Genomic DNA, 24,217 nt, shown 5'->3' on the forward strand with positions numbered 1-24,217 from the left:
GTCATGGTTGATTCGTAGAAAGATGCACTGCATCAGTCCCCCTTCTTGAAAGAAACTCGTCCTCGAGTTAATGAATAGAAAGAACTTCATTCTCTCCATGAAAAGTGAAAATTTCTTGCACATTGAATATATTAGAGATGTTCCAAGTTGATGTAAGATCAATAACATATATATTATCACTGATTTTCTTCAAAATATTGAATGGTCCATATTTCTTCATCTTAGTTTTGTTATAAGTACCAGTAGGAAATCTTTCTTTTCTGAGATGAATCATAACCAATTCTCCTTCATCAAAAGTCTTAAGTCTTCTATGTTTATTTGCATCTTCCGTGCACTTGTTATTTGAATCTGCAAGCTTTGACTTTACTTCTTGATGTATGAGTGAAGCTTTCTCAATAAAATTGTCTGCCTTAGCATTTGATTTACGTAGCTTAGGAAGCACCAACAGATCCAAAATATGATTAAGAACCTTAGAATAAACAATCTCAAAAGGTATCTTACCTGTGGATCGATTGACTGAAGTGTTATAAGCAAATTCCATGTTGGGGAGGAAATTGTCCCATTGCTTCTCTTTTCCGCCAATAACCTTTGCTCTAATCAGATTTCCTAGAGATAGATTGACAACTTCAGTTTGTCCATCTGTTTGAGGATGAGCAGTTGTACTATACTGAAGTTTAGTTCCCAGACGCATCCATAAAGACTTCCAAAAGTATCTCAAAAACTTAGTGTCTCAATCAGAAGTAATTGTCTTTGGAATTCCATGCATACGTACTACTTCTTTGAAGAACAAATAAGCAACATTAAGGCATTTGTAGTTTTCTTGCATGGTATAAAGTGAGCCATTTTGGAGTAACGATCAACAACTACCATAATAGAATCATTCCTCCTTGCAGTACGTGGTAAACCAAGCACAAAGTCCATGCTAATGTCCACCCAAGGTGCATCAGGAATAGGAAGTGGAGTATATAAACCAGTGTTTTGAACATTCCCTTTAGACTGCTGACAGACCATGCATTTTTGTACGTACTTTTGAATGTCTATTTTAATTGAAGGCCAAAAATAACGTTCCCCAACTAAAGCAATAGTTTTGTCACGTCCAAAATGTCCTCCCAGGCCACTTCCATGTAATTCTTGGATCAAATGAAGACGTAAAGAACACTGAGGTATACATAAACGATTCCCTTTAAAAAGAAAACCATCTTGAATGAGATAATCATCAACACTTCCTGTTGAAGAACCACACTTTTCCCAGAGTTTCTGAAATTCTTTTTCTTCACTATAGAGATCTTTTAAGAAGTCAAAAGCTAAACTCTCATGTTTGAGAGTAACAAGAAGATGAGCTCTCCTACTCAATGCATCAGCAACTTGATTAAGTTTTCCACTTTGATGTTTAATGGAAAATGTATATTGATTGATAGTTGATAACCACCTATCATGCATCCTATTGACCTTTGCTGAAGTTTTTAAGAACTTGAGAGCTTGATTATCAGTGTTAACAACAAACTCACTGTGAATAAGATAAGGATGCCAATTCTTAAGAGCTTGAACAAGAGCAATTAATTCCAAGTCATAAGTTGACCACTTCTTCCTTGTATCTGAATTCTTTTCACTATAATATGCAACTGGATGTCCTTCTTGAGATAACACAACACCAATGCCAACAACAGAAGCATCACAATGAATCTCAAAAAGTTTATCAAAATTTGGCATGGCAAGAAAAGGTGCACTGAATAATTTTTCTTTAAGAAGATTAAAGCTCTTATCTGCTTCTTCAGTCCATTCAAAAGTATCACACTCAAAACAATCTGTCAAACCAGCTGCAATAGTACTAAAGTTTCTCATAAATCTTCTATAGAAAGAAGCTAACCCATGAAAACTTCTTACTTCACGTATAGATGTTGGAGTAGGCCAATCCACAATTGCCTTAACTTTAGAATCATCCACAGAAATACCAGTATCTGACACAACATAGCCTAAGAAAGTGACTTTGTTTGTAAAGAATGTGCACTTCTTTAAGTTCACATACAAAACATTGCCTTGAAGTGCCTTAAAAACTTGAGATAAATGTGTAAGATGTTCTTCTTCACTGGTGCTAAAGATTAATATGTCATCAAAATAAAAAATGACAAATTTTCCAAGAAAATGTTGCAAAACTTGATTCATGAGACGCATAAAAGTGCTAGGAGCATTAGATAAACCAAAAGGCATTACCAACCATTCATATAAGCCTTCTTTTGTCTTGAAAGTTGTCTTCCACTCATCACCTTCACGGATTCGTATTTGATGATACCCACTACACAAATCAAGCTTTGTAAACACTTTATAACCAGCAAGCACATCAATCATATCATCAATTCTTGGTATAGAAAACCTATATGGTATAGTAACTCTGTTTAATGCTCTACAGTCTATACACATACGATGACCACCATCCTTTTTGTCTATTAAAAAGGCTGGACTAGCACAAGGACTTTTACTAAGTCTTATCAAACCCTTTTGTAACAAATCATCAACCTGACCTTGTAAAATCTCATGTTCTTTAGGACTTAACCTATAATGAGGTTGATTAGGAATAAAGTTCCAGGTATAAAGTCTATCTGATGTTGTAGATCTCTTAATGGAGGCAAAACATTGGGTAACTCAGCAGGAAATAAGTCACTAAAAAAGACAATAAAGGTTGTACCTTGTCTGGAATCTCCACCATAGGTTTAGTAACTTCATGAGATCTCAAAGAATGAGTGTTCAAAGAATGAACAATTGTAGCTACCACTGCAGTCATCTTCTTGTTTGTTGGTTCCTTGATTGAAGAAGAAGATTGTAAAGGCCATAAAACTTTAGTAAAACCTTCATGAACAAAAGTATAAGTGTTGTCATAACAATTATGAACATCACGAATATAATATTGCCAAGGTCTTCCCAATAGTAAGATTGCTGTAGTCATATTAATAACATCACATAAGGCATAATCCGCATATCCAGGGAAAGAAAACTTGACCAAGCACTGATGAGTGATCTGTTGAGTTGAAGAAGTGTTTATCCAACCAACTGAGTATGGATTTGGATGAGTAGTAACAGGTAAACCAAGTTTTTCAACTAATTGAATAGAAACGTAATTTTCCGTACTTCCACTGTCAATGATCATGTTGCAAAGTTTTCTTTCAATGAGACAATGAGATTTGAATATACTATGTCTTTGAGTAGGACATGGTTCAGTGATTAGCAATGGACGAATTACACCAAGAAAATCTTCATCATAAGTCTCATGTTCTTGCAAATAATTAAACTCATCATCTCCCAATTCTTCTTTTGCTTGTGTTTCTTCTTGAATTTCATTAATGTAGGCATGAAACTTTCGACATTCACTAGAAGTATGACCAGTCTGGTTGCATTTGTTACACTTATCTCCTCGAAACTTTGAATAAGGATTAGAGGGTTTAGATAAAGGAGTAAATTCTTGTGGAAATTGATTACCTCGAGTATTTCGAACAAAATTTCGCTGTGGAGAAATCGGAGGTGGCTTAGCAGATGATATATGCATTGTAGGAGCAGGTTCTGTAGGAACAAAAGTAGTTTGTTGTTGCTGATATTGTTGGTTTGCACTTCTGTCGTGTGGATCAACAAAGACAGTTGATCCTTGTGAAGATGGATCAACAACGACTGTTGAACCTTTTTCACCCTGGTAACCATAAGAGTTATATGGTCTGGCAGCTTTGTAAAAATCTTGATAACGAGCCTGTCTTGGAGTTGGTTGGCGAGAAGTACTGAGTACACGTCTCTCAACCTTAAGAGCTTGTTGTATTGATTCAACCATTGTAAAAGCTGATTGTGTCATCCCTTGTTGAATTAAATTGTTCAACCCATCTACAAAGTGTGCAACTAATTTTTCTTCAGTTTCCTTTAATTGGTTACGAGCAACTAAACCATAGAACTCTGCTACATATTCTTCGACCAATTTTGCTCCTTGTCGACAGTATTGAAGCTTAATAAACAATTGCTGCTTATAATCTTTTGGTAAAAACTTGGCTCGTAATAATTCTCTCATTCGTATCCAAGTACGTATAAGAGGTTTGTCATATTTATCTCGATCTTCACATAGGGTTTCCCACCAAGCTGCAGCTTCACCTTTCAATTTATAGGCGACCAGTTTTACTTTAGAAGAGTCAGGGACGTCCATGAATTTGAAAAAGGATTCGACTTCATAAAACCAATCCAGCAAACCTTCAATTTGTAAACCACCATGAAAACTAGGTATATCAGCCTTTAACTTATATTCTGGTAGATTTCCATAAGAATTCAAAGTAGAGTTTAATCTTTTTTCATCCGTCCACTTCTGAAATTCTTGATGTTCGACTATATCATCTTCATCAAGGTTGATAGTCACATTAAATTGTTTTTTTGGAGTATTAAGAAAACCTTCCACCGGTTCTGTATGTTTGATGACATGCGAAACATGGCCAGGAATAGAGGTGTTTTGAACAAAAGAAGTGTCCTTAACTTTATTTGTTTTATCATCTTCTGTTTCTCCAGACTTCTTTTATCCTTCGTGTGTATCATCAGTTAAACTCGGCATGCCTTTCTCTTCTAATCCGGTGTGTACCAATAACTTGTTTATAAATTCGGCATGAGAAATTAATCTTGTTTCAATAGTTTCAAGCTTGTTTGTTACGTCAGTTTTATTGATATCAAACTTGTTTTCCAGAGAGTTAACAGATGTTTGAAGAGAGGTAACAGAGGTTTGAATAGTTGTTAAAACTGCTGCGATTTCAGCTAGGGTAGGAGTTTTGTCTGCCATTGAAAAGCAAATTAGGGTTCTGAGTGTTGTTGCGGAAGCTGAGAAGGATCTGTTTCTAGATAGAAATCCAAAAACGTTGTATCTGATACCAAATAGTGTAGCACAGAACAGGATATAGCAAACTAGTTGCTTAGGTTTTGAAGATAGATGAAGTTCCGCCAAGAACTTAGTTAAAATCTGATTCTAGGATCTAGATTCTAAAGTAAAAAGATTGATAATCAAACTTGATAATAAGATGTCCTTAAAACAATAAGGCAAAGCCTTTAAATAGGTTCACAAGAACCGACTAAACTGAACAGAAAAAGGAAATCAAAACAAACTAGGAAAGTAAAGGACTTGTAAGGAAAGTTAACTAGAGATGGGAGATAGAGACCGACCAAGAGAGCATGGGACCGTTTCTTGGTGATCACGAGACCAGTTGTTGGTCATTTGAAGGATTCCCCAGTTGGTTGGAGAGAGTTCAGGCCCAGTATGAGTAATTGAGCAAATTAGGTCAGAATTATGAAAACATGTGGGACCGGTTTTGTGAAAGCCCTAGGAATGACTCTTGTCGGTCATGAAGGCACGCACGTGTTGCCGTGGTGTCTGTGTTTCCATACTGAGAGTTCAGTATTTTCTGATGCGCGTTCGAGCAACATCGTGAATTTTTAGAAGAGTTTCATCTTGACTGAGAATTCTCGATTTTTTGTTGGAATGAGCATGTATGCTCAATTCATCAATATTTTGAAAATATTAAAATAAAATGTTTTAATATTTAGAATTTCCGTGAGAGGCTAGCTAGTCGTGCGACTATTTTGGCTTTTGGTTTTTCGTGATTTGAGCAATATTTGAGAAAATATGAAGAAATCATGAATTTTTCTCAAACCCCAGGAGTTTCATGAATTGAGGAGAATAATAATTATGAAAGATTAGGGATTGCAAGGTGTGGGACCGACCACGACTAGGGCATGGACGGCCGGCTAGATCTCCCGCATACCTTTCCCTATTTTATTATTTTCCATGAATCCTTAAAGTTATGGAGAATCCTTGAAGTTATGGAGAATCCACGAGTTTTTGTTGAAACAGAGGAGTTTCATGAGATTAGGGAATACTAATTATAAAAAGCTAAGGATTGTGAGGTGTGGGACCTACCACGGCTCGGGCATGGTCGGCCGACTGGGTTGCCCGGTCCCGCACACCTTTCCTTATTTTATAATATTTTTCGTGAATCCACGAAGTTATGGAGAACTCACGAGTTTTGCAAAAACAAGGAAAGTTACTAAAACCAAGGAGTTTCCATGAGTTCATGAAATAACAAAGAATAAAGAAAATAATGGGAGAGGCATGGACCGACCATGGCTAGGGCAGGCCGGCCGGCCGGATGGTGGGCCCACCCTGAGCACCTCTTATTATTTTATTATTATTTATTGTTTCTCCTGTTCTGCGAAGGATCCCTCATTATTTCATATTTTTGGATGCTCGTTCATGCATCCGGGTGCTCAGTAGTGCATCATTGTCGAGTACACTTGCACCATTTTTGTGGGGCTTACTCAGTGATGGTCCAGATGCCCGGTTGTTGAGTGTTTATTACTACTTTATTAAATTCAGTGGAGAATAGTTCATGAAACTGAGTAATAAAAAATGAATAGTTGTTCATTATTAATTCATAGGATAGCTGTGGATTCGACTACGAATTCAGAATAATAGAACAAGTATTACCATCCTATGGGATCGTGGATTCGACCATAGAATCAGAGTAATTAAAATTATCTATTACCACTTCATGAGATCAGTGGATTCGACCATGAAATCGGAGTAATGAGATAGTACAGCTGTTTTATTGCTATTTTATGAGATCAAGTCGTGGATTCGATCATAGAATCGAAGCAATTGTTATTACCGTTCCATGGGATCAAGCCGTGGATTCGACCATGGAATAGGAGCAATTATTTATTGCCATTCCATGGAATCAGGCCGTGGATTCGACCATGGAATAGGAGCAATTGTTATTGCCATTCCATGGGATCAAGCCGTGGATTCGACCATGGAATAGGATCAATAATAGATCATTCTGGGAATTCAGTGGTGATGTCACGGCAGAATTAATCTATTGCAGAAAAGATATTAGCCAGTTAAAGCGTCACATCCATTTTGAATGGTGCATAGTCAGGGACACGGTGTTGTTTACGACCTGAAGGCGTTATTGCTCTCAATCTACGGAGAACCACCTGAATCTATACACGGTCTCTCCACATAGTCAGGGAACGGTGAGTTTCACCGACGTCCTGAAGGCGTCCGCCGCCCAACTATTCTTCTATGTGGAGGTGGGTGTCTCTCATGCAGTCAGGGAACAATGAGTGTCACCGACGTCCTGAAGGCGTTAAGCTCTTAATCTACGGAGAACCGCCCAATTATGTTATTCTGCATAAAGGTCATGATTAAATGCCAGGGATCGAATTTCTCAGCTGGTGGGGTTTTTCGAAAACATAGTCATCATGGCTTCGTAAAATATGAATCGTTACATGCCTGAAAGCCGGGTCAAAAACATGCCTCATGATTTTACGGTTTTGCCCCTTGTTGAAAATCCACCATCAACATTAAGTCCCCTGCTTAGTGAGGGACAGTCATGTTCCGCAGTAAGCATTAAATGGTGATTTTCAGTCGATGAGATCGGTGGTTGAACTCAGTTTACAAAGGTGTTTTCAGAATCCTCAATTTTCCCAAATGGTGTCATGGACAAGCAAATGTTCGGGTGAGGACTCTGATAGTGTGATAGAGTGTCATCCTATGAGCACGGAGAGATGATGCACTGCTGATTTGATTTGGTCGGTCGGACGTCCATTTTTGGTCAGTTTAGCGTTTACGGGCTCGACCCCAAAAAGGAAATGCTTGTTTTAAGAACATGCGTTCGTTCATTAGTTTAAGAAACAAACCAAATAGACCTGAGTCTAATGATATAAAATTTTGTCTATGAGCTTTCATGAAAACCAAAATTTTATTTTTTAAATATGTATGATTTCACAAAGTGTATAAACCCTCATTTCAAAGGTGGATGCTCGTACGAGAGAAAAGTTTTTTTTTTTTTTTTTGAATAGACATGCGTCTGTTAGTAATAAAATTTTATCTATGAGCTTTCATGAAAAATTTTATTTTTGAAAATATACTCTCGTTTCAAAGACGGATGCTCACGAGAGGGACCAAGAAAATACATATTTTCAAAGTTACGTGAGTTTCGCGTTATATATTTTTGTAAAATTAATGTTTTGATTTTGAACAACTATTGAAAGTAGACAATTATTCACGGTGAAATAATATCTGTATGTGAGTTTTCGCAATTGTAGAATGGACGTCTGTCCAATTTTTGAAAAACCAGTGGATGTTCACTCAGTAAAAATTTACGTGGGTTGTTCACGATTTTATGAAAATCAATTTATGATTCTTGAGCAATTGCTGAAAGCAAACAATTGTGTACGTGATGACATAATGTATGTATGAGTTTGGCGATTTTATATTGTATGCGCACATGTAGAAAATCAGCGAATGTTCACATGAAAGGTTATGTGAATTATTCATAGTTTCATGAAAAGTCAGGTGTTGACTTTAAATAATGAACTTTGCTCGTCTTGGCAAGTTTGAAGAAGCGAGCAAGTTTTTTTTGAGGTTTTTACGTTATAATCACTAAGTTCGTTAAACCGTAAATAGGTAAGAGTTGAGGATTACCATTTTTGTTGCGTGTTTGTGAGCACCTTTATTCCATGATTCATTGTTTTGTCGAATCCTGCGCTTTGTATGAACAATGTGCTGAAATAGCCACTTTGAAAGAATGACTGATTCTCAGGATGATACTTCCAAAGATGGTGTTTCCAGAGATGACATCTGTATGGATGAAACTTTAAGAAATGGTACCCCTGGGACCTCTGAGTGATGGTGAGAGATCCTTCATACTGAGTTGTACTTCTGGTTATTTCATTAGTTTTACCCCAGGATGATCGTATAGTGAAATCCTGGATCAATGTAGACTCCACGGAGGAAGAAAGTCTAGGGAGCGGAGAACCCAGAAGTAAGGACTACAGGAGGTTAGCAAATGACGTGCAGTCCCCAGCTGTTTCTTTGGTGAGTTGTTAGCGCTCCTTGTGTCATGACTTTGACCGTGCAATTAGGATCACGAAACCAAGGTTTGTTATTTCTTTTCATACTTTTTCTCCATCTTCAACTTGTTCCCGGACAAACAATTCAGGAATCTGATGAAGAAATCGATGTAAGTATCTCTTTCGTGCAGGTGATTGTGGCATCTCCTTGAATGAAATAATAATAATTGTTGTTGATGAATTCAGGAAGAAATCATTGTAGATAAGCAGCACGTTGATGAAGCGTGCTCTTCTTTGGGATATGGGAATACAGAGAATTCCCGAAATTCCGAACCGAATGGAGATAGCGGCGTTGCCAATGGAGATTCCGGCATTGCCCAGCCTTCAAATGATTTAGAGACTCCCTTAGTAAGCATATCTCCTGTAATCTCTTCATAGAAGTATGAAATTTATGATTTGTGAATGAATGAATGAGAATTCATGTGAGCATACGAGTAATTTTGCTGAAATACGTCACCCGAAAATTTCAGACTTCAGCCTTTTAACCAAAACACTGTAGAATATTCGTTCGAAGTCGTATTTTCGCGATCTGCATATGTATCTTCAAGCCCAGAAAATTTCCAAGCTTTTAAAGAGAAGCTTTTTGAGTTTTGAGCGTGTTTAGGGCATGAAAAAGGCGAAACAGTAAACTTCCAGGAGACTTCCAGAAATTTTTCAGCTGGTATGTAGTCCAATGTTTTGGCCACATCTCTTTGCTCGTTTCTCCAATTGCTGTGAATTTTGGATATATTGTAGAGGACATACCTACGAAGAGACTGGTATATGACCCATCCCTAGATTCTTCACTGATTGCTCCCAGCTTGTCTCTTTGTACAGGGAAGTGTAAAATTACTTCAGACGGATTTGTCCCAAAACACTCATATTGTGTCTTTAGACCATTCGCTTGTGTATTGAATGGTTAGTGAAGGATTATAATGTCATTGGTTCATTTGAGATCAGGAAACCTTGATTGATACATGGTGCTTGTAGTGCCATCTTGTTTCTGTCAGTCGTAGAAACATCGCTTCTGAAACCCTGGTCACGGGACCATAACTGAGGTTGATCCCAAGAGAGGGTGATGTAATGACCATGGTTGCATGTACCGGTGGTAGAATTACTTTATGATGAACGATCAACACATGAAAGTCTGCTGCCACGGGTTTTGGACTGTGAAACTAATCGGCATGATCAGTGAACCGTCAATCCCTAGTATTTTGTCAAATCTCTCCTTTTCGTTTTCCCTTCTTCTGGCGAGACCTAGATAGAGGACTCAGGTAGAAAAAATGATTTAAAGACATAGGTGGTCGAAGTTGGAGGTACCTTGATGAAGGACTTAACGGAAAGACCTGGTGAACACCGATCGACTGTGGAAGTTATGAATCCCGTCTGAGAATTGTTGCTTACATGTTGTATGCTATGGAAGCTGTAGGAACCTCATACGACGTCGGAATTCAATGATTAACCCCAACTTTTGAAGCTAAGAGACTGATTTATCACATGAGCAAAGAATCACTCAATTTGGAGTTGCAGAGGTCAGCCAACGAAGCGTGCACATTTGTAATTTGTAATCCCGTACAAAATTTTCAGATTTCGTAGACCTGACGGTAAATGCCATATCTTTCAGCTCGTATGTCCGATTAATGCGCCCTTTTGGTATGTTGTAGAAGAGACATAGGCGAACATATTTCGTTCAGGAAGCATTGTCCCATTACTCACCCATTGGTACGTTTTTGTAAACCCATGGCCTGAAATGTGTTGTATCTCTTTTGTGGAGGCGATGAGAACTTCTTGTAGAAGACTTTGGTTTATGCCCGTCTGTCGTGTAAGATTTGGGAAGACCTTCATGTTACCATGTTTTAAGGTATAAACATCTTGATATGAATCATTAGAGCTTGAAGAAGTACGATCCATAGATTAACGCTTCAGAGAATGGATAGTTGATGAAGCCGGATGTTGTGTCTGAGGCTGATGAGACCACAATTGAATTTTCTACAGAAATTCTTGTTGATGCTGAGACCATGAATGGAGTTCTTACACATGTTGATGTCGATACTATGATTTGAGTTGATACAGAGACCGAAGATGATAGTCTTTGCTCTTCCATCCAGTGATCATTTACATGCACGAACTAATTGGTGAGTCGAGCATTCCTAAGATGAAGGTGTATTAGAATTTCAATCCAAATTCTCCTGATATGACTTTATTGTGAAGTGGCTTCTTCATGGAATCGATTTTGTTGCGCGGTAGATAGCAGCAACAGTCTTCATTCTGGATATGATTGGTGAAGAGAGGAAGTTCCCCAGTCGTGCAGGGGCTTGTGATGTAGAGAGGCTCCGTTTGACGATGTTTCATGGAATCAGGTTGTAATGACTTGTTATGTGGATAACATTTATTGAAATATATTGAATTGATATTTCCAATAAAATCAAGTCCCCGGTGCATCCCTCATTCACTTAGCAGAGTTGAAGGAGTTTGTAGCATCCATTGATGAATGATGTTGCATCTGCTTCAGAAGTCTTATCATGGGATAGTGAAGGCTTATCGATTGTAATTCACCTATACTTTGATCATATCGAACCAGTGTATCACGTTGAGATACTGTGCTGAAGTTAGAGGCGTTATTATCGAAGGTGTACTCTTTGATTGGGAGTACAATTCGAAGGCTTCTTAGATGCTTGAGTGTTGAAGTGTCAGATGTCTTAGGCTTGATCGTCTCGGCCCGTGTATATTTTGTTGATTCGGCATTCCACTGCTATAGCGGGATTCAACACTTGTGCAGACATCAGAAATTTATGATACACATGGACATTCCTACAAGTCTGTGGAGAAATTCCCAAAGTGCTCTTTTCGATGCTTCCGTCATCTCTCAGAAGTGAATGTCTCGGTGAGATGCTCGATTCGAAGCGGTGTCAGATTCAACCACTTGGTGAAATACTAATGCGGTGAAGCTACCATTCATGACGTATTGCAGAGTTGCTAACAGAATTGAGTCCCCATGCCAGGATAACATGTGAGGAAATAAATGGCATAAACATGGAAGGAATGAGACTTGCCTGAGTGAGGAACCTCTTGATGAATGTCTATGCCTCTTTCTCAGGTTCTTGCTTCAACCTCGTCAAAGTTTGCCAGCGGCTCTCAGGGTTTTCAGTGGAACGATATTGATGACGGTGTCAGTATCGATCAATATTCTTTTGAATTCATTTCCTCTGAGATGGACTGGTAAGCAGTCCCCAGTCGTGCATCTTCTTGTTTGTGGATGAAGGTTCAAGGAGTATTTCTGAGATAGATCGGATGTCTGACACAATGTAATTTGGTACTTTGAACATGTCTTTCCCCTGGGATTATTCATTTCTTCTTCAGTTGGTTGTCTCCTGATGAATGTCAATTTGGTTGCACCATCTTGAATCCAGACTTTTAGTAAATCGATCACTTCTTCAATGACAAGAGATAATTTTGAGTCTTTCTGATCATTTCCTTGTTTGTTGATGCATGGTTGAGGTTTGTGCATTTCAGGATTGGTTATCCTTTATTTGCGCTTCCGAAGGATCCTGGGAGATTGGAAAAGTATGCTTCAACAACAACGCTCATGGAAGTTTGGAGGTTGTATTGTCTGTTGAAGAGACGCTGAGTATCACGAGGTTCTCAGTCTACGTCTTTCTCTTTCCAGTAAAGCATGCGCGGTAGTTACTGATTGCTTGGCTGCTTCATGAAGTTCTGAGAAAGTATGGAATCGCAGATTCTCCAGCAAGGCTCTGTAGATTGGGATCATTCTGTTGTGTTCATGCTCTCCTAATGCCTCCATGAATCGACAGACGTTCTCGAGCGTTCCCAATTACGTTGTAGTGTGGACGTTGGGGAAGTGTAGCTCTTTGGGAGAGGAATATTTTGCGTAGCAGCAGGATATGGAAGTTGATGACGATGAATCGGTGTCTTGTATTTTCATTGATCCTCTATAAAGAGTTCCAGGACTTCACGGTTGATGAAGCCTGCAGGTTCCTTCGTTGGTGGATTGTCTGCAGCCTTTTGGACTTCGTTATCATCTACCACATGGATCCGAGTGGCTTCAGGATTAGCAGTCGAAGATGTTTCTTTGGCCTTTTCTTTCTCTTGAGTTTTCTATGAAATCTTGTCAGTGAGAGTCTTGAGAAAATTGAACAACTCCTTCTGTGTTGCAGCCATGTTAGTCTGATTTTTGGAAAGGGTTTCTTGCACCTCATGAGATCAGCTACGGTAGGAGGATTCTCCCTGACTTCCTCAGGACGTCGGCCGAAGAGAGGATGATTTTCGTTGTTGGTGTAAGGAGGAGTAGTATCACCTCCATCGTTGTTGGAAGCGAGGATGTTTTCCGGAATATCTTCATTGTTATCGTTGTTGCTAGTGCTAGCATCATTTGCATTTGTAATTAACCCAGACCTAAGACCAGCCATTTTGCGAGAATGTGAGATTGAAACCGAGAGATTAATCTCCCACTGTGGTCGCCAATCTGTGGATGGGGAAAACGGTTTGCTGGTTTTCTAGGAAAGTGGAGAGTCGAGCGTGTTGTCGAGACTCTTCGACCGAGCAAACTGCTGAACCTCACACAGATGCACCGCTGCAAAGGGGGTACTTAGATTCGGGAAATCAATCTGTAGGACTCCGGCCTAAACCAAGACAATGGCCGTTCCAGAGTCAATTCGGTCGCAAAGAGGGATATGGGTTGATCTGTAGGAGAGAAGCTGAGAATTGTGTAGGATCAGTGATGATCGAGGATTGTGGGTGTGTTGAAGGTTTCTGCAATATTGCTGAACTGCTGAAGTTGAGTTCTGTGAATAAGTTTGTATCGAGTTGTTGACAGATAATGATGATAATCCATCCTCTTGATGTCCTCGATTTAGACTTATTTATATTGGAAGAATGATGTACCACTGATCCCTGTAAGTGTGACGGTTCTTTGAGTGAAAGAGTGGGGAAATGGAAGATCGTGGTAAAGTCAGTTTCACGTCGTGTGGAGACTTGACTGATCGTGCACCCACTACTTTGCTAACTCCTTCAACCGTTTACACGACTTACGCACATTTCTCGTTGTGGATGAATCCACGTGCCGTAGACCACCATACCAAAACCCTAAGTGATATCCCCCCATTTGTGACGTGATTGATGTCTCACAAATCGTGGAGTCTGCAAGGAAGAAGTGTTTTGATTAGTCAGTTGCTGACTAATTAGACAATGGGTCTAGATTTTGTTGAATAGAGCATGAGTGATGAATGCTCAGCGATTCATGGGTCGTACATGTAGTTCTCTGAAATGATGTCAATATTGTAGATTCAGTGAATTATTGACCAGTACTTGAGCGACTGAGCAAGTATTTCTCAATTCTGCAAATTATTGAATATTGAGAATTTGACGAGCAACTGAGCAAGTATTGCTCAATTCGACAAATTAATGATTTTTTATAATCTGACGTGCAACTGAGCAGGTGTTGCTCAGTTCAACAAAATACTAAATATTGGTAATTTGACGTGCAAATGAGCAAGTGTTGCTCAATTCGACAAACTACTGATGAATTACCGAATATTGATGGTTGGATCAATATTCGAGCAACTGAGCAAGTATTGCTCAATTCGATGAATTATTTAATGGTGCCGTGACCCAATAAAATATTAATCAAAAATATTGGTGAATTACCAAATATTATTAATTTGGATGTTGATTGCTGAATCAACATAATTTTGTGTTTGAACTTGATCAGAATGGTGATTCGTGGAACGTTTGTTCGAAACCCTAATTTTTGATCAATCCTTCAACAATTAAGGAATTACTGAAAATTTGTCATGAGTGAAGAGGGACCGACCACATGGGATGATGAGCGTCCATGTGGTGCCCAGTGCTCGAGTGAGCACACACCAGGGTTCTCAGTCAGTTTGAGGGTTGGTGGAAGAACGATGATTAAATGCCGGTTTCATCATTTATTGAAATATTGCTGGATTCAGCATTAGATGATAAAAACTAGAGATGAGAGATAGGGACCGACCAAGAGAGCATGGGACCGGTTCTTGGTGATCACGGGACCAGTTGTTGGTCATTTGAAGGATTCCCCAGTTGGTTGGAGAGAGTTCGGGCCCAGTATGAGCAATTGAGCGAATTAGGTCAGAATTATGAAAACATGTGGGACCGGATTTGTGCAAGCCCTAGGAATGACTCTGGTTGGTCATGAAGGCATGCACGTGTTGTCGTGGTGTATGTGTTTCCATACTGAGAGTTTCAGTATTTTCTGATGCGCGTTCGAGCAACATCATGAATTTTCAGAAGAGTTTCATCTTGACTGAGAATTCTCGATCTTTATTGGAATGAGCATGTATGCTCAATTCATCAATATTTTGAAAATATTAAAATAAAATATTTTAATATTTAGAATTGTCGTGAGAGGCTAGCTAGTCATGTGACTATGTTGTCTTTTGGTTTATCGTGATTTGAGCAATATTTGAGAAAATATGAAGAAATCATGAATTTTGCTCAAACCCCAGGAGTTTCATGAATTGAGGAAAATAATAATTATGAAAGATTAGGGATTGCAAGGTGTGGGACCGACCACATCTAGGGCATCGCCGGCCGGCTAGGTCGTCGGTCCCGCATACCTTTCCCTATTTTATTATTTTTCATGAATCCTTGAAGTTATGGAGAATCCACGAGTTTTTGTTGAAATAGAGGAGTTTCATGATATTAGGGAACAATAATTATAAAAATCTAAGGATTGTGAGGTATGGGACCGACCACGGATCGGGCATGGCTGGCCGGCTGGGTTGTCCGGTCCCGCACACCTTTTCTTATTTTATAATATTTTTTGTGAATCCACGAAGTTATGGAGAATTCACAAGTTTTGCAAAAACAAGGAAAGTTGCTAAAACCAAGGAGTTTCCATGAGTTCATGAAATAACAAAGAATAAACAAAATAATGGGAGAGGCATGGACCGACCATGGCTAGGGCACGACCGGACGGCTGGCTGGTGGGCCCACCCTGAGCGCCTCTTATTATTTTATTATTATTTATTGTTTTCTCATGTTCTGCGAAGGATTCCTCATTATTTCATATTTTTGGATGCTCGTTCATGCATTCGGGTGCTCAGCCGTGCATCATTGTCGAGTACACTTGCACCATTTTTGTGGGGCTTACTCAGTGATTGTTTAGATGCCCGGTTGTTGAGTATTTATTACTAATTTATGAAATTCAGTGGAGAATAGTTCATGAAACTGAGTAATAAAAAATGAATAGTTGTTCATTATTAATTCATAGGATAGCTGTGGATTCAACTACGAATTCAGAATAATAGAACAAGCATTACCATCCTATGGGATCGTGGATTTGACCATAGAATCAGAGTAATTAAAATTATCTATTACCATTTCATGAGATCAGTAGATTCGATCATGAAATCGGAGTAATGAGATAGTAAAATTGTTTTATTGCTATTCTATGATATCAAGTCGTGGATTCGATCATAGAATCGAAGCAATTGTTATTGTCGTTCCATGGGATCAGGTCGTGGATTCGACCATGGAATAGGAGAAATTGTTTATTTCCATTCCATGGGATCAGGTCGTGGATTCAACCATGGAATAGGAGCACTTGTTATTGTCATTCCATGGGATCAGGCCGTGGATTCGACCATGGAATAGGAGCAATAATAGATCATTCTGGGAATTCAGTGGTGAATGTCACGGCAGAATTAATCTACTGCATAAAAGATATTAGCCAGTTAAAGCGTCACATCCATTCTGAATGGTGCATAGTCAGGGAGTCACGGTGTTGTTTACGACCTGAAGGCGTTATTGCTCTCAATCTACGGAGAACCGCCTGAATCTATACACGGTCTCTCCACATAGTCAGGGAACGGTGAGTGTCACCGACGTCCTGAAGGCATCCCCCGCCCAAATATTCTTCTATGTGGAGGTGGGTCTCTCTCATGCAGTCAGGGAACAGTGAGTGTCACCGACGTCCTGAAGGCGTTAAGCTGTCAATCTACGGAGAACCGCCCAATTATGTTATTCTGCATAAAGGTCATGATGAAATGCCAGGGATCGAATTGCTCAGCTGGTGGGGTTTTTCGAAAACATATTCATCATGGCTTCGTAAAATATGAATCGTTGCATGCCTGAAAGCCGTGTCAAAAACATGCCTTATGATTTTACGGTTTTTCCCTTTGTTGAAAATCCACCATCAACACCTGCCTTCTCACTTCAGCTTGAGCCCACGGCTGCAAACCAGATGTAAAATTGAACAACTTGTCTTCCTACGACATGTTGCGAATGTCTAGCATCAGAGACGATAACACTTTCACGTATTCCCATGGTGTACCGGTATGCTTCAGCTTACGCAAGCTCTCTCTGGATATCCAAGCAGCATTGCTTGGTAAGAATTGACTCTTCAATTCTTTTTTCATGACATCCCATGTCACGATGCCTGGACGACCAGCAGTAAGGTCATCATCAGTTCTAGTTCTCCACCATAATTTCGCATCACCCTCCAGGTACATGCTAACGAGAGTAACCTTTTGTTCTTCCGGGGTTCTGGCGGCCTTGAAGTATTGATCCATATCCCACATGAAATTCTCCAATGCCTTCGGATATCTTGCGCCAGAAAACGCCTTAGGTTATGGAACTTTAATCTTCATAAAGTCACTGCCACTACCACCCGCAGTAGCTTGATCTGACCCAATTACACCCACCATTCGCCTCAAGACACTTAACTCATCAGTTAGTCCTTTCAAGGCTCCTGTGAACATGGTCTTAACAGCATTGATTTGGCCTTCCAAATCAGTATGCTTTTTAGTTGCTTCTTGGTTTGACTCCAGCATATCAGCAACATACTCATCAAGAGCCTGAATGTGAGCCAACACCGTTGCATTATAATTGGCATTGTTAGGATGGCGCACCTCATCGCCAATATTGTCTTCCAAGTCCGCTACCCTATCAGTTAAGGCATCTAGCGTACTCTTCTTACCATCCATTATCTCTTGCAATTTCAGCAACTAAACTCGAGCAAAACAGAGAAAATATTCCAACACAAAACTAAAACAGAGCAATTTGTGCTCTGATACCGTATTGTCACGCCTTCAAATGCTCCAAGCAATTTTTCGCGAAGGTATAACCCGACAATACAGTGGTTCAGTGATCTCTTATCACCCACTCATATTTCAACCTTATAAGTTTGCACCAATGCAAACAACCAACTCTATCTTGAGTATGCAACGGAAGACTTACTTAGATTTTCTCTGCCAAACAACGTAACCCATATGAAAAAACGGGGGTCTAACAACACCACCCAATATTTCGCTTAGCAATCTGTATGGACTAACTCCGAAATACTTTCTAGAGAATCAACTAGATAGTCAGACTAAATCTAGGTAAAAGTATCTCAAGGAGTTAATATCTCTCTCTTGTTTTGATTCACTCAAGCTAATAGAAATCAGCGAGTCTATAATCAAACACAAGGAATAACTTGGACGGTACCAAAGACCAATGCCCAAGGATGAATCAATATCAATCAACAACCAAAGGTCGTATTTCCAATTGATTGATTCAAATGCACAACCTGTATTATTTCTATTATATAATCAAATATAATGCGGAAAGAAAATAACATAGACACCAAAAGTTTTGTTAACGAGGAAACCGAAAATGCATAAAAACCCCGGGACCTAATCCAAATTGAATACACATTGTATTAAGCCGCTACAGACACTAGCCTACTCCAAGCTAACTTCGGACTGGACTATAGTTGAACCCCAATCAGTCTCCCTCTGATCCAAGGTACAGTTGTACTCCCTACACCTCTGATCCCAGCAGGATACTGCGCACTTGATTCCCTTAGCTGATCTCACCCACAACTAAGAGTTGATACGACCCAAAATCGCAGGCTTTAACAATAAACAAATCTGTCTCACACAGACAAGTCTATCAAAGGATCAATCTGTTTCCCACAGAAAAACCCTAAAAGTTTTTGTTCCGTCTTTTGATAATAATCAAGGTGAACATGAACCAATTGATAATCCGGTCTTATATTCCTGAAGAACAACCTAGATTAATCAATCACCTCACAACAATCTTAATTGTATGGTAGCGAAACAAGATGTCGTGGAATCACAAACAATGAGACGAAGGTGTTTGTGATTACATTTTATATCTTGCCTATCGGAGAACTCTCACGATCTCAAGCCAATCAATATGATTGTACTGTTACGATAGAAGATACAAGATCAGATCACACAACTACGATAAAAGTAGTATCGGTCTGGCTTCACAATCCAAATGAAGTTTTTAAGTCGTTAACCTAGTTCTAGAAGAACAAAACCAAAGGTTAAAGGAGAATCAACTCTAGCAGAGAAACTAGTATCACACGGACGTGTGGGGATCAGTTTTCTCAATGCTAAATGTCTCCTCTATATAGCCTTCCAAATCAGGGTTTTGCCTTAGTTATAAAGCAATCAATATTCACCGTTAGATGAAAACCTGATTTAGATTCAAGCTAATAATTCTCAACCGTTAGATCGAAAACTTAGCTTGTCATACACAAATGATTATACGCTTCTAGGTTTGTTAACCGAACCCAAACATGTACATTGTTGGTTCAACAATAGTCTACCCAAAGAGGTTAATCATATGAGTGTTTCATACCAACCATGTTCTTCTTCACCATAACTAGTTCAATTTACTCAAATGAACTAGTTAAGAAAGTTGGTCAATTGCAAGGAAATCTTACGTAACTACACAAGACACAATTGAAGCAAAGATGATTTGATTCACTCGAATCGGTTCATGAACTTTAATAGCCACGGTTTGCAAATGCATTCCTTAGTCTTTTAAGATTAAGTTCAGAAATCATCTTTAGATATATAACCTTCTCAAGTTCGCAGATAGGTTCGCGGACTTAAGACACCGGATAGAGTTTACAAACTCCAGCAGAAATTCTCGGGTTAGAGAACTACGCCGGTTCGCGGACTAGGTTCGTGGACTTGGCTCACGTAAGTAGTTTGTCAACTCCAGCAGAAATTCTCGGGTTTGAGAACTTCGGCAGTTCGCGGACTGAGTTCGCGGACTTGGCACTTGCCATACTTCCGGTTCTCTTGATCAACAAAGTTCGAAAACTTCGGTTCAAGGAATCCATTGGTTATGTAATTTAAACTCTCATTCCAATCATTGAAACATTCTTAGAGGACGTTATATAGTTGCTACACTATTTCTCGTCAAAGCAATTTTCTAAGTGATTAAAACATTCATGACTTTTGTCACTAGGTAAAGATAAACTTGGTCGAAGCGAAAAGCTTACCAACACATATTTCGAGATATAGATAGGCGAGGTATACTCGGCTCGAAATACCAAATGTGTATTATCTTGTCTATATATATATCATACGACTTTTGTCTCAAAGAGTAGGAGATAGAATAGATAGACTTTTGAGTGACAGATAAGTTCAAGTCTCCACATACCTTTTACCTTTTTGTCGAGAAGTTCCACCGGTTCCTTGAGTAGATCTTCTACTTGTATGATGAATCTCCATGAAGTCCTTGAGCTCAAATACACTTATTATCCTAGTCCGAGACTTAGCTATAAGAGACTAGAAATCAAGACTTATTGTTTGATCACTAACATTGACAAACATGCTTGAGATAGCAACGCATGCGAGTTTGACCGAGGAGTGCTCTAACAATCTCCCTATTTGTCAATTTTAGTGACAAAACTATCAATACATATGGAATACAAAAAAGATAATGAAACTTTAGTAGATCCTATTCCACATGTCTAATCTTCAACATTCCTCGAAATCTTCGTCACTTCCAAGTACTCTAATGATCCCAAAGGTTGTAAGTTTAGCATCACCGTTGTTGAAGATCCGTAGCTATAACAATGAGAAAGCATCGGTCTCGATCATTGTTATACAGTGTCATAGTATTATTACACAGTGTCAAAGTCCAATTGTATCACAAATTCAACAATAATATTATGGTGATATGTATCACTCCCCCTTAGTCAATAATCCATCTCACATGAAAACCACTCCCCCTTACACAATGATCCGAAAACCATATGTATTTGTAGTGTGAACTACATATTAATTCTCCCCCTTTTTGTCAATAAAACAGGCAAAGGTACAAAAACGGGATCATAATGAAATTTCCGTAAGAGACATTTCATGACTGAGAGAAAGAAACACACATCATCTTATTTAGATGCAATCATATAGCCGAAGCTAACAACATTCATCAAGGAGTTTAAAGATACAAGATAACCCCTCTAAAATTCCACAGCCGCACACCCCTCAAGATATGACCATTAAGCACAAGTTCAAAAGAACTCTTCTCCATTAGATGTCATTCCCAAGGGAACAACAACGAGCGACCTTAATTTCAAGAGAAACGAAGGATTTTATTGGACAACAAAACCATGAGAATGATTTTTATATCCAACACTCAATCAAATTATTCATAAGTAAACTCATGAATAATCTAATCGGAATACATAATCAAATTAACCACAAAAGTGATCAATTTAATTCATTGTGCTTAACATAAGTAAACTTACGGAGCAACGACTAACATAACCATTAGAAAATGATTAAAATAGCCGTTCATATACTCAACAAAAGAAAAACTCATGGAATATATGAAAACTCAACTAGACTAATTACAAGAGATCTCATAATTAATCTAATTGGAACACACAATCAAACTAATCACAAATGTAATCAATTTAATTGTAATTTGTTTTGCTCGACATAAGAGAACTTACGGAGCAATAACTAAATAACCAAACAAGATGATTAATTTAGTTCACAAATGCTCAACATAAAGTATCTTACGAAACAACCAACCAAGCTAATCAAAAATTAATCAACTTAGTCGTATCGTGCTCAACATAAGACACATTACGGAACCTCACAGTATTACAAAATATAGATCAGTGAAGATTAATACCGTGGAATACACAAGGATTCATTCTTTTGCACAAACATATACAATAGCAATAATCCTTGGATACAAAAGATTTTAACCTATCTTCCGTCAAGGGTTGACAATATAGGCTTAACTTTTGTATATGTCAAAAGTCTATTAATTCTTAAACCAATACATGAATACCGATCATGAACGACTTTACTTTTGACAAAATATGGGACAACAAAGTTCACGAACGTAAACACAAATATCGCATAACAAGTTGCAATATAACAAAATCAAAAATATTGCAAAACATCATCCTCAAAATAGTTTTAGAATTTTAAACCAAAAAACCTAAAAACAAGAAGATGAAAATAATAGCTATGTGTAGTCACAATCATCGCTATTCAAAGCACTAGTTATTCTTCCAACTGAGCCAAAAAGAAGACTTACTAGGCATAGTAGATTTTCCTCAAGGTATCTACAGAAAACTCCTTCTCATTATTGAAAATTCCACTGATAATGGGATTGTTCAATTCTTCCAACTCTTTGGGAATAACCGTCAACATACTAAGTTCTCTTTTCAGTTTACGTACGGTGTTCGTTGTTAAAGACATCATCTATTCGTAGTGAATGAGCACTTCCAAAGATGAAGCGATTTGAGATTTTAAGTCGTTTCTTTTGTTGATGAACTCTTTTACCAGGTTCCTGAAACTATCATCACACTGATAAAAGGATACAAACCAGTTTGAGGAAGGATTTTTACCATTAATTACAGTCTTCACTCTCTTCACCCTTGTGGATGAGATTCATGTACACCTCCGTACGTTAGCTGCTTCAGCTGCATTCCTGCTTGCGCTACCTCTAGTCACATGAGCCATGAAACAGTATTCCTTTGGAAAATCACAACGTTTACGAACTGCTCCAAACCCTAGACAAGGGTTCCTTTAGTTTTAAAGAATCCTTATTTATATTTAATCAAGACTTACCAAAAAAATACTTGAGTCAAAAGGACGCAACAAACCCCATCTTCTCAAGTTAAGAATGAGGATGCGAACGTCTAGGATTAGTAGGAGACATTGTGAGCAAAAAGCTCCCCTTGTTTATCACTTTGTGAAATTTCAAGGTTTGTTACGTGAGTAGAGATCCTCCCCTTTTTGATTCTGGAAAAACCTGTTTCCAAGGGCTTATGATTCAACAGCACAGGACATTCTACTGGAACTAACGGTTCGTCACACACAAAAGCTTTAGTTCGTGAGGATCCTTGATCAACAATGATGGCATTATCAGAACCAATAGCATTGATATTGAACTGACATGGTACAAGATCCCACGCGGTTTGTCTGTGAAATTGATCCAACTCTTCATGCATTGTTTTTTCCCAAAAAGAAATATTCAGAGTTTTATCAGGATTTCCTGGTTCAATTTGTGGAGAATAACCACCAATCTGAAGACGTCCTTTTTTTCTGGATATAGGATCTCTTCTACTTTTAAAGTTGATAGATGATACACACAATGGAGAGTCGCCTATCACATGTAGAAAAAGGCTACAACTACTGTCACGACACCATTGGACGCAAGATGTAAGACTAGAAACAAGATTACCCATACCATCAGTACTTTTCTGTTTAGAATTTTCTGATAGTTTTGTACGTCTTTTTAGAGTAACAAAAGATCGTTTACTTTTCTTACAAGGATTACTCGCAATCTTCAGACTCTTCAAAATTGACGTACAAACTTGTGGAGGTTGATTTGACGAACAACAATATGGGATAGAACCTTGATGTTTGTCTGAGTGGTTCCTAGTCATATCAGTTTTCTTATCAACTGATCGTTGATTGTTATCTGAATGGTGACTATTCTTTGGAGAGGAACAACTGGATTTTCTCAGATTCACTGAGAGAATCTTACTGGATAGCAAATTCTTAAGACTTGAAATTTCTGCAACAAGACCAGAGTAGATCTGGATTTGTTCATCCAACTTTTTTGGAAGAGTGACCAGTTTATCAGACCTTTTTCTGCGGTTGTTTTTTAATCCTGGTGAAACGTCAATTGAGACTTTATGATCCATATAGTCAGATCGCTACAGACACAGACTTTTGAGGTCTTAAACGTGTTTGCCTGCTTTGATACCAATTGAAAAAGCGGGGGTCTAACAACACCACCCAATATTTCGCTTAGCAATCTGTATGGACTAACTCCAAAATACTTTCTAGAGAATCAACTAGACAGTCAGACTCAATCTAGGTAAAAGTATCTCAAGGAGTTAATATCTCTATCTTGTTTTGATTCACTCAAGCTAATAGAAATCAACGAGTGTATAATCAAACACAAGAAATAACTTGGACGGTACCAAAGACCAATGCCCAAGGATCAATCAATATCAATCAACAACCAAAGTTCGGATTTC

General features: G+C 38.5%; 1 protein-coding gene across 1 annotated transcript; it reads right to left on the reverse strand.

The window, feature by feature from the left end:
• Positions 1-771: 771 nt before the first annotated feature.
• On the reverse strand, positions 772-13,325 carry LOC113351950. Its single transcript, XM_026595852.1, has 4 exons — positions 13,111-13,325; positions 4,573-4,874; positions 2,670-4,425; positions 772-2,551 (listed from the first exon to the last, which is right to left on the reverse strand). Exons 1-4 carry the CDS (start codon positions 13,323-13,325, stop codon positions 772-774), a joined length of 4,053 nt encoding a protein of 1,350 aa, XP_026451637.1.
• Positions 13,326-24,217: the final 10,892 nt, after the last annotated feature.

Source organism: Papaver somniferum, chromosome 1, assembly GCF_003573695.1.
Source record: "Papaver somniferum cultivar HN1 chromosome 1, ASM357369v1, whole genome shotgun sequence".
Classification (NCBI taxonomy): domain Eukaryota; kingdom Viridiplantae; phylum Streptophyta; class Magnoliopsida; order Ranunculales; family Papaveraceae; genus Papaver; species Papaver somniferum.